The 16,276-nt window shown below is 41.1% G+C and overlaps 1 protein-coding gene across 1 annotated transcript; it reads left to right on the top strand.

Moving 5' to 3' along the window:
• The first annotated feature begins 844 nt into the window (after positions 1-844).
• On the top strand, positions 845-16,030 carry rlf (RLF zinc finger). Its single transcript, XM_071523723.1, has 8 exons — positions 845-1,024; positions 3,705-3,859; positions 4,669-4,750; positions 7,840-7,975; positions 8,133-8,335; positions 9,720-9,856; positions 10,095-10,236; positions 10,515-16,030. Exons 1-8 carry the CDS (start codon positions 845-847, stop codon positions 15,147-15,149), a joined length of 5,670 nt encoding a protein of 1,889 aa, XP_071379824.1. The 3' UTR covers positions 15,150-16,030.
• Positions 16,031-16,276: the final 246 nt, after the last annotated feature.

Here is a 16,276-nt window from a genome sequence, read left to right as displayed (position 1 = left end):
TCTCTTTTCTATTTTTCTCTTGTTTTTTTCTGTTGTCATCGAATTCCCCACTCACAACATAAGTTTTGTGTTAAGATTGATATGTTTGTTAGCCTTTTTTTTAACATGTTATTCTAATAAGAAACATGCATAGGCCTATATTTCCTCTAATTAACCAAACTCTCAAAGATTACAACTTATTAAGCAGAACCAAAATATATCTTATAGAATATGAAATATCAGTTAAATTGTTTTTGCCCAAAAACAATTTTACAGCCGCAAAACAGTCGATTTTTTACAGTGTATATTTTATAGACGCTCCTACTCCAACGCTACTCGGTGGAAAGTGGAGTAGGTCACGTCACATGACATGCCGCTTTCAAGTACTCCTCGTAAGTTTCTGAATGCTATTGTGGATCGAGTGCTGTTGGACGGAAATAACAAAATGGACCCTAAAAGTAGTTTTTGATGGTTGTTGTTTAATTTCAGAATTAAAGCAGCACATAGTCACTTTGTGCTGCAGGAGCAGAATGTGAGAAAATGGCGCATCACGCATGTAATAGATGTTTTAACTAATTTATTGGCAAAAGTTATATATAACATGCAATAACATTAATTATTTATTTACATGGACTGTCAAATAGATAAATATACAATCACTTGTTGATACTGCTTCCGTTCTGTCCCTCCCCTAAACTCCACATCTCGGTAATTCGGATATTATAAGAAAGTCCCACTTTCCCATTCTTATTTACGTCTTTGTTGGGTCGTTTATGTGAAGTTCGACTCGTAATCCCAATATGTCCGACAGCTCTTGAAGGCAGCATCAGACTGCACTGCATACGCGCCGTGGCGGAGAGTGAAGATGGCGGAAAATAACGTCGAACCAGAGCCCGAATGGAGCAACCGGGCCCTGGACATAGCTGAGGACACTCTGGTTGCAATGGAAACCCTGCTGGCCACATTGAGAGCCTTTGAAGATGTACTCAGGCAACAAGACATATCCACAATATCCTCCACCGAGTACTGCGACAACTTCTGTCAGGTAATGTGTACATGCACCATCGAAGCTATCGTTAGCCTAGCTTAGTACCCAGGATTGTTTTTCTCGTAGCCTGCAAGCTAATGTACGACGGCCGTTGGCCCGCTAGTTTAGGGTGGGTGTATTTTCAGAGAGCATGAGGGCGCTGGTTATTTTCTTTCATAATCATATATGCACACATTTTTTATTAACCTCAAAACATGTTTAGCAGCCAGTTAGTATTAGGATAATGATACATTAGGAGCCGAGGGATGTCCTGCATGTCTGCTGACTCAAGTTGAACAGTCAGCTCGCTTTAGTTTTATTTAATATAACTTGGCCAACTGTTATTTCAGACAATGCAGGCAATTTAGAAAACATATAACAGAGGTTTGACATGCACATGTTATTGCCACTGTTGTTACAACATGCATAAATAACGTTACATGTGTGTGGGGCGGGGCGACATCTCGTTGTGTTTATCTTAAATTTATCCAGTTGGAGGGTATGAATGCGAAATAGGCTGCAAGTGGTTTCATTATTTGTAGCTATGTAAGGTATTACCCGTGTTTGAGGCAAATCAATTTCCTGTAATTACATAGTGTGACATAATCTGTGCGGCCGACTACTTGAGCATATTTTTATGTAAAAAAAAAAAAAGGACTGACAATGTTGTATTTTTTCCCTCAGCAACAGCAGAGTTCCACATTTGCATTTCTTTTCTTCTTAACATCATAGATTTGTAAGCATCAGTAAGTTTCCCACCGTTAGAAACAAGCAAGCAAGATTCTCTGAATCTTCTGCAACTACAAATCCATAAATCCAGTAGTTGCTGAATTGACAATGAATGGGAGGCATACGTTTGTGCATACTGTGACAGATTAGGGCAGGAAACTACCTTTTTGTACTGGCCACAGTGGCTGGTAAATCCCCAAAACCACCTGCCACTGTTTCACTTTCATTACATAAGCAAACTAGATTGTTTTGAATGAAATAGGATCTTTTTAATGAAGCTTGGTTAACTACCAAAGAGGCTTGTAGAGAAGAGAAACTGTTTAGTCACACCTGAAATATACCTAAATTTACTTTACTTAATTTAATTTATTTTTACAGGGACAGTGTGCATTAATCAACATTTCTGTGAATGTGCCAGAGTTAGCTTACTAGCTAATTTTCATCTGTAGTCTCTGGGCATGAATGTTGAAAATGTAGGATAAAAGGATAAATGTAGGATAAAAACATACAGTAACATACAAATAACTACTGTATAGATTAGGATGGTGGCTGTTTTCCACCCTAGTTACAGTACTCTGGGTGATTTTAAAGATTTTTAGGTGTAAATAAATAATGGGGAATTCTGTATTGGCGTGGATTTTCTCTTCAAATCGGAAGCAGTCCGGATGTCATTAGTAAACCCATGCAGGTCTCCGGGGTTGAGCTGTTATCCTTAGCTGCCCTAGAGAGAGAGAGAGAGAGAGAGAGAGAGAGAGAGAGAGAGAGAGAGAGAGATGGCACCAAGCAGCAAGGTGCTGCTGTCTGGCAAATGGGACTCTTGGGATACAGATAGTGCTATGATGGTTCAATGTCAACTATGTGAACCAGCTGGTGAAGATGGAGGTGACACACAGTTTTAGGGCTGGTGGAAGGTAAAAAGATGGAAAACAACAAAGGGTTGCCACATTTGGCCATAACACTAAGCAAAATAATGAGAGGAGGGAAATCACTGCAGAAAGTAAGAAAATGTATTTGAGCTTAAAATCACATTAGAAAACTAGAAAGGCACTCAGAGAGCGCAGACCTCCGCCAAGGTTTGTGCTATTATTGCTTGTTCGTGATTCAGATCCGCTCCAAAATTTAATGGGTTCTTCCTTGGCCCATGCTACACCCTTCCACGAAGTTTCATGAAAACCGGGCCAGTAGTTTTTCCGTAATCCTGATAAAAGACAAACAAACAAACAAATAAACAAACGGCACCGAAAACATAACCTCCTTGGTGGGGGTAACAAAAAGGATGCCTTTCTGTATTGTAACTATTCTTGGTATCAGCAGTGATTCTATTGTGCTAAAAGGTATCTCAAAGCCTTAAGTGGTTAGGTGTTAAGATTGTAATTTTCTAGTAGTTTTTGAAAATTTTATGAAGACATAATACAGAGGAAGTAATTTACTCTGTTGCATAATGAATTATGCTTTCATTCAACATAGAAAACTATTGAGGCAAGGCGGGGGATGGTATCATTTTAATACCAGGCCTAAAGTATGTGAACCAGTGTTGCTGTCAAAAGATTTCTGAGGATACACGTAACACGTCCCTTCTCGAGTCAGGTTTTATAGTGCATGTTTGCTCACAGTTGGAGGTACAGGGATGTCATATGCTGTACAGACAATTCCCCTTAGGCCCAATCAGGAGAAGTCCACACTAGACAGAGTGCCAGCTGGGATCAATCAGGTATAGACTGGCATCGCCCCCAGGTGTCAAACCCCTGTTCATCCAGACACATGTCTCTCTTATCAGAACTCATCAGCGTCTTTGAAGTTCAGTACTCAATAGAGTTGAAAATAGCAGTATTTAATGACTCAGATATAGTGTGCTTAATAACTGCTGATGGGTTATGGGATTTACAGTCTATTTCCATCCTTTTTTTTTTCTTTGTTGTTTACATTTTCTGATGTGTGTGTGTGTGTGTGTGTGTGTGTGTGTTTATAGGCACTGATGCACTATGCCGGGAGCAGGAACTCTGTGGAGCATGGTCTGCCTCTTCTGGAGGTCTACTGCCTGTCCATAAACTGCTTTGCTGCCGCCAGGTCCCACCTCACTGCAGAGTCCGACAGCGTGGCCCTCGTGTTGAAGAGACTAGCTTTGTGAGTGCTGACAGATATTCCAGTAAAAAAGGATTCATTGTGATTTGGGATATAGCCTACTTTATTAATACCAGAGGGAATTTGTGGGGAGGGAGTCACACCAACAGCAAAGTCAGAGTCAGAAACACACACTCTCAACGCCAGTACACACAAGCACAAGAGACAGTCACAACAACAAACATACATGATGAGTGCTTTGTAATGCTAAGACTTTGTCCATGGTCTGTGCATGAGCATGCTTGTGTTTTGAGTTTGTGAGCATGTCTCGCATGCACACTAAGCACTTTGTGTTATGGTGGTATTTTATTTGTCACTGTGTGTTTTTGAGGGGAAAAAGTCAATCAATATTTTGCAGTTCTCAATAGTTGAAATTACCTTTGACTAACCTCTGGATGTGGGATGGTTTGGTGTGGAGGCTGTAAATTGTGTACTCAGTCATAGAATCATGGCACTTCACAATAATGTCTTACATTTTTAAGCAAGCCTGATTGAGCTGTTAGGCTTACCAAGGCTAACTCTTCTAAAATATGAATGTAGTCACACAGTAGAGCTCTCCCTTTGACAACTCTGAATGTTATGCTTTCTTGTACCATCAGTACACTCAATAATGGTGTACACTAAAATTGATACATTGAAACAGTCTTCTTTTCAGTCGCTACATAGCCTATGTGTAGCTTGGGTTCAATTATCAGGGTTTTTACTTGTCGAGCTTCTGCTTTTGGTTATGTCGAAAAGAAAACTGTCCACAATTACCATAAGTTCCCGGATTTAGCCTGATATTCCATACACCTTGGTTTTCTTTCTTGCAGGAGCTGTTTTGAACTGTTGCTGTCAGTGCCTGAAAATGAAATCCCCTATGAGGCCTGGGTTCAGTTCCACCACTCTGTTCAGGTAAAGGACCTGGTTTTAAAAATTGGTTTGGTGATAAGTTGCAGATTTAAGTGATAGAGAAAAGCTTAATCGGTGAGGAATGAGTGAACAGTTACTGTTCGGCAAGTTAGTCAATTGTTCAGAGAGCAAGAGTTTGGGAGCTGAATTAGTTGTGCATGAGGGTGTTTTATCGAAATCCTGATAATGGAGGCTGGTTCAAGGCTGAGAAACTGTGCTGCTGTGAAGGCTATTTTGGCTAGTAATGTTTAGTTGAGTCTAAAACAAGAAACAGCACAGTATGCAGGACTACCACTGTAATAAATGTATTTTGCACTGTATTGTATTGCAGCTGTAACAGTATAGGCATATGATAAATCACTCTTCAATTTGTGTCCCTTTTACAATATATAGAAAAGATCATAACATGTAACCCATATAACACATATTTCCATCTCTAAATATTGTTGTGAAAGTTTCTTTGAACAAAACACAAGGCCAGGTAAAAGTCCAACACTCCACTGAAAATGCACGCACATTCTACAGGCAATGTTTTTTTTGCATTACCAAATCTTTACTCTTTAGTGTTGCGATATTCTTCATTCAAATGCCCTTCAAAACGTGTATAGTGTAGTGCCTCTATACAGTCTGTTTTTTTTATAAAATCTTTTTATCAATCCAGAATATAGAGAGTGTAGTGTATGCATCTTTTTTTGCATATGATTTGTTTATACATCTTGCCTTTGGTCTTATTAATGTAGGTATTATGCTGATTAAATGCCACCTTAATGTTGATTTTTGTAATGTCATGAATTGTTTAAAATCGTTTTAGTATCAGATGGGATTGTGCAAGTAGGCTAATTTCTAACCAAGCCAACACAGGATGTACAGTTCAGTTCCTATTATTTGACACTGGTCCAGCTGCTGTGGTGCTTTCTTGTTTTTACTAGTCTTAATTCAGTGTTTCCCTTGGGAGTTTTTGCAGCAGTGGGGCGCATGTGTTTCGCAGGGGTTCTCGGGTTTACTTGTGGCCGACTACACTCACTACAAAAATGGATTTTAATGTTATCATTGTACTGACACCCTAAATAAATACATAAATAAACAAATCACGAATGAAACCATGCGAAACGGAATATAAAGAATAAATGAGTCCCTTTAGAAATTACATTTTTTCCTGCAGGCTGTTTCAGGCTTTGTAACTTTACCTCAGCTGATGTTGTGTGCCAGCTGTTCCCCACTGTTCCTGTGGACATACAAGTTGCATCAAAGCAGGGCATCCAACACGCAGCTGAGATGAGAATCAGACAAGAGCCACAAACAGTATAGCAACAGATTTTAACAAATGCATATCAAACAAGGGGAAAAAAGGAGAATTGTGCACTCCAAAAAACCAAGGCACTCTTCACTCTCTTCATCAGGATCTACTGATGAAGGCAAGGTAAGCCGCTATGCGTGGCTTAGACATCCCCACTGGTATGATTTTATCCTTTTTGTTGGACAGGCCAAAATAAAGGCATTTTTACTATACAAGTAAGAGTGGCTTGGTCTTTTTTTGGAGTGCACAATTCTCCTTTTTTTCCCTTGTTTGACATTTTAACAAATATCCAAATCTGTATCCACCAAACAGTGTTGGCTACATCTCTGAGAAATTTATATTAAGTATAGAGATTTATGTGAACTCATTATCCCACTGCAGTTGCAGTGTAAGGTACAAGCTATGTAGGTTATGAACAGCACTGCGATTTCCAACGTGTCTGCTGTCAAATTATAGCCGACTGAGTCAATTTAACACATAAAGCACAGTGTGCTATATTTGGCTGGACACATCACAGGTTCCGTTGTCTGGTGTCTTCTTAAATGAGCAAAAATGTTTCATTTTTGTCAGCAGGAGTTGACATTCAAAGCGAAAGTAAATGAAACCCAGGCAGCGTAAACGCAGCTGTCATTCAGTTTCATGTCCTGATATGAACAGTGGCTTCCAAAAGAACACTGTTCTGCTGATTCGAGGGTAGAGGAATTGTTTAATTGGACCTACAAATTAATCTGGGTTGTATGGAAGCAGGAGTGCTGGAGAGATGGACAAGTACTGCTAAACAACTACAGACTTTCCCCTTCTTCTTCTTTCCCCTGTATTCAGTTTGTGCCTTTGACCTTACGTCTATATATTTTCCAGTTTGGAGACTATGGGTGCCTAGCACAAGACTGCCAGCCGGTATTATATACGTTTGCTGTACCATTTAAAAATTGTGAAACTCAAGATGCCTTTTGATATAGTTGATTTATTTATGAGCACAAGACTCATTATTTCTTTTCTGAGGCCGAAGTGTTAGCATGGGTTCAGATGTACAGCTGACTCTGTCTCTTAGGAGGCTAGGTGTCTTTGGAAAATAATGAGTAATGTGTTTGTGACCAGAAAAGAAGGACTACACCTTTTTCTTAAAGTGCATTTAACAATGTTAATGTACATTTAACAATAATTATTGGTTGGCATAATGAAGAAGTAACCTTTAACCAATGCTACTAATAGAAATTACCTGTATTATCATAGACCTAGGGCTGGGCGATAAAAAGATAACTATATCTATCGCGATAGAAAGTATGCTCGATATAAATATAATACATGCTTGATAGAAAGGTCAATAGAAATCATTGCTTGGGTGGTCAAGTCAGCAACTCCTCACAGCGGAGAAAAACCTTGGAACAAAGTTAGGTTAGACCTGAATAGTCAACACTATAAAATTCGATATATTCCTTTCAGAGTCTGGGTTTCTTAGCTCCCAATCTCTCTCTCGTCTCGAGTTTTCTTCAGCAGTTGGTAGTAATGTGGGTTTCAAACAAGCTTCTTTCAACTAATGGGACTTTTGCCTCTGAGTAGCCTATGTTTGCGAAACTCATGATCTCATGGCAGCAGTACAAGAGGGCACCGCTGCTGCCTCTATGGAGGGGAAATATTGCTGAATTCATTTCATGACCATGATGTTTCTTTTTATTCGATTGTCAGAACACTTTTTTTAAAACTATTGTATTCAGATGTGAAAAATACATTTTCAGGTTTTACAGTCTCTACCGGTCTAAGCGATTATTTTTACCCTGCCCCCTATGTGTTGCAGATTGCCCATGACACCTTGTTGCAGTATGGGAGCACAGACCTCCAAGCCCTGCTCCAGATCACAGGAGAGGGAGGGGCCTGGAGCAATCCTGTCCTCACTGCCCTCCTCACCGGCCAAACCACCAACCCAGAAGAAGGTTTGAGTCTAGCTTGCATACCTAGGATATTTGGAGATGGCAGCAGCAGACTTTTAATTTTTACTGCTTATTGCCCCATTTGCCTTGTCGTTGCAGTTGCTTATCAGTTATTTTTTTGTCTTTCTCCTGGCCTTTCTGTTTTCCCTTCCCTCTCTAGTTGATGCATACATTAGCTTAGAAGGGGAAGGCTTCATGGAGATGCGAGTGAAGCACCTGGAGAAGATGGGCGAGGTGGCCAAGGCAGTGGTCCTGGCCAAGGCCTGCACTGAATGTAGCTTCATCTCCAATCAAGCTACCTTTCGTCAAACCTATGTCTCCCTGCTTTGCCACCTGCTGCCCAATGAAGAAGCCATCATGGAGGTATTACAATGCTTCATTCATACAGTTGGGGATGGGACTTTCAGCTAGTTTCATTAGAGTTTCAGTAACTGGTATGAAACCATTTTAATACATTTGTGTCTCCTTTTCTGAAGCCTTACAGCTACAATGAAATGTTGCATAATAATCCACTGCCTCTGTCAATATAATTGAATATTTGATAGATAAGGGCCGGATCCAATCCCTCGGGCAGCTTTTGGGTGGGGTTCGGTTTTTAAGGTTCACTGGAGATATGTACTGGGCTCTATACATTTTTTGTTCTTTCGCTACACCCATGAAATATGGTTTCAGTGTTTCATGTCTTCAGTATACTGTGAAACATTTCAAATTAAAATTGTACTTGTCTGGAGTAGTTTACAGTGCTTTACAGGCTGTGTGCTTGTAAAGCCTATTAGCTACATTTGGAAGTAGTTAACTAATAATAAAATATCTAATCTGCTGGCCACAAGGGCTATCATCCAACATATTTTATCAGAAAGAATTACATATTTTTGCATGTGTAATATGTGTTATGTGGTTTTGTTATTTTAATACACTCTCCAGCTGGCCCTGGAGAGTGTGCAAATCTCAAATGATTTTCTGAGGTGCTTTTTCTTCCCAAGCCCCGTCCTGAAACCTTGCATTGCAGTCATTTTTGAAATCGTTAACATGTACCAAGGATGTATGACATTTATTCTTATTTGAGTTTCTTCTGAAAATTAGAAAGTCAAAGAATCCCGGGAAATATTTGTGCCACGGTCAAATGCATTGCAGTTTCCACACATTATCCTGGCGGTTTTGCAGAATAAATAAAATCTAAAATCTAAAAATAAAATCTTAAGACTCTAGACATACAACATGTCTCTTATGATTTACATTTCATACATTTGCACAGATTGCATTAGAGCCCCATGGCTCCATATCACTGAAAGAGAACTTTTTTCTTTTTCTTGTTTTTTTATTTATTTATTTCAATTTTTTTTTTGTGGGTCATCGGAGCACTGGCAAACCTGTATTTTGTTACATGCATTCTTGCTCAATGATGCCATTATTTTTACTTTCATTTTTCACTTTAAAATTTCCACTAATTCTGTGGAGGATGTAAGCCATCCCCAACATTAGGATAGTTCCTTTCAAGCCCATCCTTGCCTTCCATGTTACCTTTGCACTTTGTGTTGGACTTTGGTATCTTATGGTGATGATTTCTGTGGAAGGAATCAACATTAACATGGATTGACAGGTTGTTCTCACTAGTTGTGAGAAATTTGATTCTGCTTTTAATTCTCACCGTGTTTGCCTCTCTACAGCTAAATAAAAAATGCCTGAATATGTGTTTTCTGCACTACTGTTTTCTAAGCATTGTACACTGTGTTTTCTCCCTGAACAGATATCCAGACTTGACTGTAAGGATGTACTGGAGATCACATGTAACTTGGAGACAGAGGGGGAGGAGAACACAGCCTTCATTTTGTGTACCACTTTCCTGACACAGCAGCTTCAGCAGCAGAGCCTTTACTGCTCCTGGTGAGTAGTCATTGTCAGGAGCCAAAGGGTTCAGTACATGTATGAGTACAGTCAGTGAGTGTGATTCATATCTTGAATTAGTTTTCAGAAAATTAGATTAGATGGCTCATCAGATGAATTGGTTTCCAGAAAATGTTTTGTCGTGTGGTGGTCATAACGGTAAATGAAGAGTGTGTGCGTGAGAGAGAGAAGTAGAGGGTTGCTTATTTTTCTTATTATGTGTTCGTTTTATCCAAAGGGAGTTGACACTGTTGTGGAGTAAGCTTCAGAGAAGGATTGATCCCTCTTTGGAGTCTCTTCTGGAACGATGCCTTCAGCTAGGTGCCATTGCCAAAACAGTCTACCATTTGCTTTACCTGGTCCGTGTTATCCGGACAGAGGTGAGCCTAAACAGACATTTTGTCCCTTTCAATATTTGCATTGATTCACTAGTTAAGTTGGATAGTATTATTCTTGTGCAGTGTTTCTTAACCTATGGGTTCTAACCATTTTGCGTTTTGTATTATAATGACATTGTATCTTTTCAATGTCAGAGTGAGATGAATGTAAAACCTTATGAGGGTGATAAAAATATAACCCTATATCTATTTCATTGGTATAACAGATAGGGGATCTTGGGGCACTGCTAAATATTAATAAGATATCATTCTCTTTTCAGGCAGAAGAACTGGGACTAGCTTCATCGGTAGAACTTTGTGTTAAAGCCCTCCAACTTCCAAAGCAGGACGACTCAGAAACAAGGATCTCTGTCTGTAAAACGGTGTCCTGCCTCCTTCCAGATGACCTTGAGGTGTTGCGTGCCTGCCTGCTCACTGAGTTCCTGCTTGGCCCCAGCCAGGAGGTCTTTGGTTGCCTTGAAGAGCTCTACTTGCGCCCAGACCAGAAGTATGACCAGGAAAATGGTGTTATTCCTAACTCGCTACGCTGCGAGTTGCTCCTAGCACTGAAAGCGTACTGGCCTTTTGACCCCGAATTCTGGGACTGGAAAACTCTAAAGTATCACTGCATCTCCCTTCTAGGGTTGATGCCGGAGTCAGAGGGGGAAGAGGAGGAAGTGGTAGACAGACAGGAGAGGGTTAAACAAGAGCCACAGGAAAAAAAGGTGATGGCTGTAGAATCCGAGCACCAGAACAAATTAAATGGCAGTCTTGATGGTCATGAGCAGTCTGATGAAAAGGAGTCTTCTGACTTACCAGAAATTCAAGGTGAAATAGAAACAAAGAAACATAAGTTCCCCTGTCAGATTTGTAAGAGGTCAGTTACTGAAACACAAATCCTCCACCACTCCAAAAGACATGGAGAAGGCAAGATCCACCCCTGCCCTGTTTGCTTGCAAAGTTTTAAGAGCAGAAAGGAACTTGTTCCTCACATGAAACAACACATTCAGAATCCAGCAAACTTTAAAAAGTATGAAAAGAAAAAGGATTTGCAGAAACAGATGGAGGAGGAGGATGAGATTGAGCCAGGTGAGATCACCATTGACCCTTCCTTAATGCTGTATTACGAATCCACACATGATCCAGATGTTCTACACCACATTGTGCAGCAAGCCAAATCTGTAAATTTGAAGCGTGTGGATGATGACGAGCATGTCACATTCAATTACATTGACATTCACTTCAAACTGCAGAACCGGGATGAGTATCCATGTCCAGGAACTCACTGTACAAAGACCTTTAAACATTCCAAGTACTTATATGTCCACTTGAAGTCAGAACACAAAGGCGATGAGAATGTGAAACATTTTCATGAGATGAGAGACAAGCGGGAGAAGTGTATTTTTTGTAGACGCCATTTTGCATCTGCTTACCACCACCGCAAGCATCGGAGACTGCACTGCGGTGATCTGCCTTACACATGCGTGGTTATAGGTTGTGGCGCTCAGTTTAGTTCTTCCAATGAACTGGTCACACACAAACAGACCCATGGCTATCAGTTGAACTACCAGTGTGAACTCAAAGGCTGTTATGTGACTTTTTCTGACTTGGGACAGGTCTATCACCATGAAGCACAGCATTTCCGAGACGCAGCATTTACCTGCACTAGCCCTGAATGTAAGAAATACTACTTATCCAAAAAGGAATTCATCCAGCATTTATCCACGCACAACATTACCTTCTCTGAAGATGACTTTGAGGCTCAGAGGAAGGCTAAACGGAAACTTTTTAAGACTGTTACTGAGGAGACAGCCTGCGCTAAGAAGCCAGGTGACTCAAAGACTGTATCAGACGAGCTGGTCAATGGTGATGACCAACGCTCTTCCTCGATGGGTTGTGCCTCCTCTTTGCATGCATCAAGTTGCAAGGACCCCAAGGGAACGATGACCGCAGTGGCCGTCTGTTTTGATGGAAGTAAGTTCACCTGTGGTTTCGAGAAGTGTGGCATGACTTTCTCCAGAGCCAGAGATGTCCAGAGACATCTGAAATGTGCCCACCCAGAGCACCTGAAGTTGGAGAACAAAGAACACAAACATGACAAAGAGCGGGGCTCAAAGTCCAAAGGGCCAAAGATGGAAACTGAGCCAAACGATGAGGAAAAGGGAAAAAATGAGCCCTCAACTCCAGATCCACCTAAGGCAGCTGAGAAAGAAGGAAAAACATCCCCAGATCCCAAATACAATGGCACAAACTCTTCAAGCCTTGTACAAAATGATGCTCTAAGAGAGATTCTTATTGGGTTCAGCAAACTGGACCTGAATTCCTCATGCTCTCCCAATGGGCCAGGTGAGCCCTCTCAATCTGTCTCAGAGTGCAGTACATCACAAATTTCCCTTCACCAGGCAATCATGGCCAAGTCCCCTGTTGTATTGCTTCAAAAGAGACCTCCACACCTGCTTGAGGAAAGGGTGAAAGTCAAATCCGATCAACCATCAGCAACTGATGAAGTAAGCAGTGTTGAATTGTTGGCCACTGCTAAGCCATATACCTGTGAGATAAAAAATTGTGGCTTTAGGACTGCACAAAGTTTCAGCTTATTGCGCCACTATAACATTAAACATGGCCGCACCATAGCCCAGGCCAAAAAGTTGACTTCTTTGAAAACCACATGTTTTAAGCCTTATGTGTGCCAGCTCTGCTCCAAGAGTCATAGAGAGAAGAGTGTATTGAGGGCCCACTATATTCAGATGCATAAACTCAGTGAGGCTTTGGTGGAAAAAATAAACTGTGCGGCTGTACGGCATGAGGGGGATAAAGCCACAGAGCCTGCGAAGCACACATCTCTGCCCTTGATGAGTAATGCTCTTAAAGCGAGGAAGAGAGAGCTGGTCCCCAGCTGGCAACAGCGGTACCAGAGAAGAAAAGCAAGCATGTTGAGAAGAGAAAATGGAAAAAATATTGACAATCACTCTCCCTCTGAAGAGGAAGTAGAAGATGAGGTAGAGAATAGAGAGGAAGACAATGAGCAAAAGGCAGGAAGTGAGGATGGGACTTCACAACAGGGCAGGACTACTAGACGTTTAGTAGCCAAAAGTAATCTGTGCTATATATTAAATAAATTCAATAAGCCCTTCCATTGTGTAGTGAAAGACTGTGATGCTGCTTTCTCAACCCAGGGAGGCCTTGTGCGCCATCTACAATTGGTACACCATTATAATCGGTCTCAACTCCTGTTGGAAAAAGATTTTGATGTGCATCAGAATCCAGAAGTCAGAAAAGAGCCTGCAAAGAAAAGGCCTGCCCCGCACTCGGATGAACCTCAACCCCAATACAAATGTCACTTTGCCAACTGTAATGCCTCCTACCACCTTAAAAGCAGCTTAGTGCGTCACACCCGTGACATTCATTGTCAGCCCCCAGAACCAATGCGGTGCAAGTATGAGGGTTGTACAAGAGTGTTCAACTATGCTAGTGCACTTAAAAAACATATTCTATATAGTCACTGTGAATACTATGATTCACTTGTGCTGCGTCTGCAGAGCACTCACAAAAAGTCAATCAGTGGATGCCAAAACAAGCTTATAGTCACATCACCTAGTCCTCAGAAGGAAGAACCTGATTTGCCTACCACAGAGTCTCTGAGACTGAGTCCCAAGTCTGAAATGGCTGCCCAGTCAGAGGAAGCAGGTGAGGAGGATAGTAAGGAAAAAATCAAAGAGTCAAGTGACAAGAAAGAAAAAACGTATGACAGTTTTGTCTTCCGATCTCATGAGGAGGCACTACAGATGTGCCAAGACCGTTGTTTGCGTGTAACCTACCCATGCATGGTTCAGGACTGCGATTCTGTCGTCAAGTACATGCAGAGCATGCAACGTCACTACCTAAAGGTCCACCGTATGTGTAGGGAGGATTTTGTTAAGAATGAAGACAAGCTTGTTTTCAATGCTGAGCAGCTTGAGGAACTAATTCAGAGGAAGTCAGCCCGCCCAACCATTATGGGAGCGTGTGCACCTAATGGGGTTCGCAAAATGGAGTATCAGGCAGAACCAGAGAACCCTGGGGGACAGTCTGCTCCCATGAGCCTACACTCCATCAAGGCAGATGCACTGGATGAGGATAATCACGATCCACTGGGATTCCCAGAGGAGGAGCCACCACCTGTAGAGCAAAACAGTGTCCTTGTCGGTGCTGACGATGTTCTGTACGGTGAACCAAGCACCGGTGGGCACACTGAAGAGCCAACAGAGAACAGTCACAACCAGGAGGAGAGACTAAGATGGCAAAACATCAATCCTCCTCTAATTCCTGTCACTGTTGATCTCTCGCCACCATCCTCACTGCGCTTTACTATTGAGGAGGGCTTCCAAGACGCATCAGGCAGCAGCGATGGTGGTAAAATGGTGAATGGGTCGGCACCCAACCCTCCTGTTCGCCAGCCGCTGAAACGTAAAAATGAACTGTCCGAGCAGCCTTCTAACTTGGATGACCAGTCTAATTGCCCCACTCAACGCTCTTTTGACATTGCCACCTATAAACCTATGGGCTTTGAGTCCTCATTCCTACAGTTCATACAAGAGAGCAGTCCTAAGGAGGAAGAAATGATGCCGAATAAACGGCGAGACTCTGTCAGACGCAGTTGTTCCGTCAAGGAGAACAATCAATTGGGAATCTCTCACACCCGCAACAGACGCACTCATTCCCCACTGCTGAAGCCCCTTACCATGACTGGGGACTTCACGTCAGTCCAAAACTTGAAGTCCATCTTGGACAAGGCCCTGGCTGGGTGTGGGGACCTGGCCATTAAGCAGCTTCAGTACCTCAGACCTGTGGTGGTCCTGGAGAGACCCGTGTGCACCACCACCCTGCCTGACCTCTTCCCACCAGACAACAATAGCAAACTGCTTCTTGGAAGTTAGTTTAACTGAGCACCTTTTAACATTGCTATGGCAAACAACTTTTTCTTTAACTTCACAAACTGTATATCAGTATTTTGTTTTTCTCCAAAAATGTTAGTATTATGCTGTTTGTTTTTTTAAGTTGCCAAACTGATGAGATAAAGGAATTAGCTTAATAAAAAAACGCTTCATTATAATTTTTTAGACATGGGACTGATTTTTTAAGATTTGGTATGAAAGTATTCACCTCCTCTGTTAACTCATGAACTTGTCACAAATGTATATAGTTATCCTGATAAACATTGTACAGAGTTTCAGATTGTTAGGGAAAAAAACTGATGGTCAGTAGCCTATTGCAATGCCTTTCACGTATGTGAAAATGTGACTAAAAATATTTCCTCACTGCAAAGTACTTGAGGATTATGTTTGGTTATTTTTCACCTTAATTTGTATCAAAACGGTGTTTGGATGCAGTGGACAGATGTTGGCAGACATGTATGTAACACTTTCTAATAAAAATAAAGGTGAATAAAATTAGGGCCCTTTCAAAGTTTGGAATTGTTTTTTTTACAATGCGTTTGTTAAAGATTGAGAGTGTTTTTTATACAGAAAATATGCACTCTATTCATTCTGTAGTTACTACATTATATATTTTCCCAGTATTTGATTTCAGATCATCCTGATTTACATGAGTATGGCGCTGTCACAGTGCCAATCAATAAACACTGAAGACACATTACAGGTCCTTGCAAACAGGAATAAGTTTGATTTCTATGCTAAGCTTTGTTTGGATTAAACTGCCTACTCCACACCTTTCCATTCAAATCACGCACCAGGAGAACTATTTTGCATGTCACTACTGTATGTTAAATGTTACTTTCATTTTCCCCTCAATTAAAACTCACCCGAACACCTCTATAGGGACCTCTAGTGTGCTTATCGTATTTTCTGGTCTTTTTCTCCTATGCTGGTATGAATATGTAGTTTTGTGATATTTGTCGCTTATCTTTCTAAAAAATTGTTATAGGATTACCATAGTTATTTTTGTACGGTTGTAATCAACATCCTCTTCCCCTTAAAACCATATGCATATTACTAATATAATACTGTAATGTGATGTGTCTCGATATCCGCAATTACCTTTATTT

The sequence above is a fragment of the Centroberyx affinis genome, unplaced genomic scaffold (assembly GCF_046629955.1).
Source record: "Centroberyx affinis isolate AG114_WGS23_722 - 3 ecotype Tasmania unplaced genomic scaffold, CSIRO-AGI_Caff_v1 ptg001111l_1, whole genome shotgun sequence".
Classification (NCBI taxonomy): domain Eukaryota; kingdom Metazoa; phylum Chordata; class Actinopteri; order Beryciformes; family Berycidae; genus Centroberyx; species Centroberyx affinis.
Note: the sequence above shows the minus strand (reverse complement) of the source record. Positions and strands in the feature narration are given on the sequence as shown.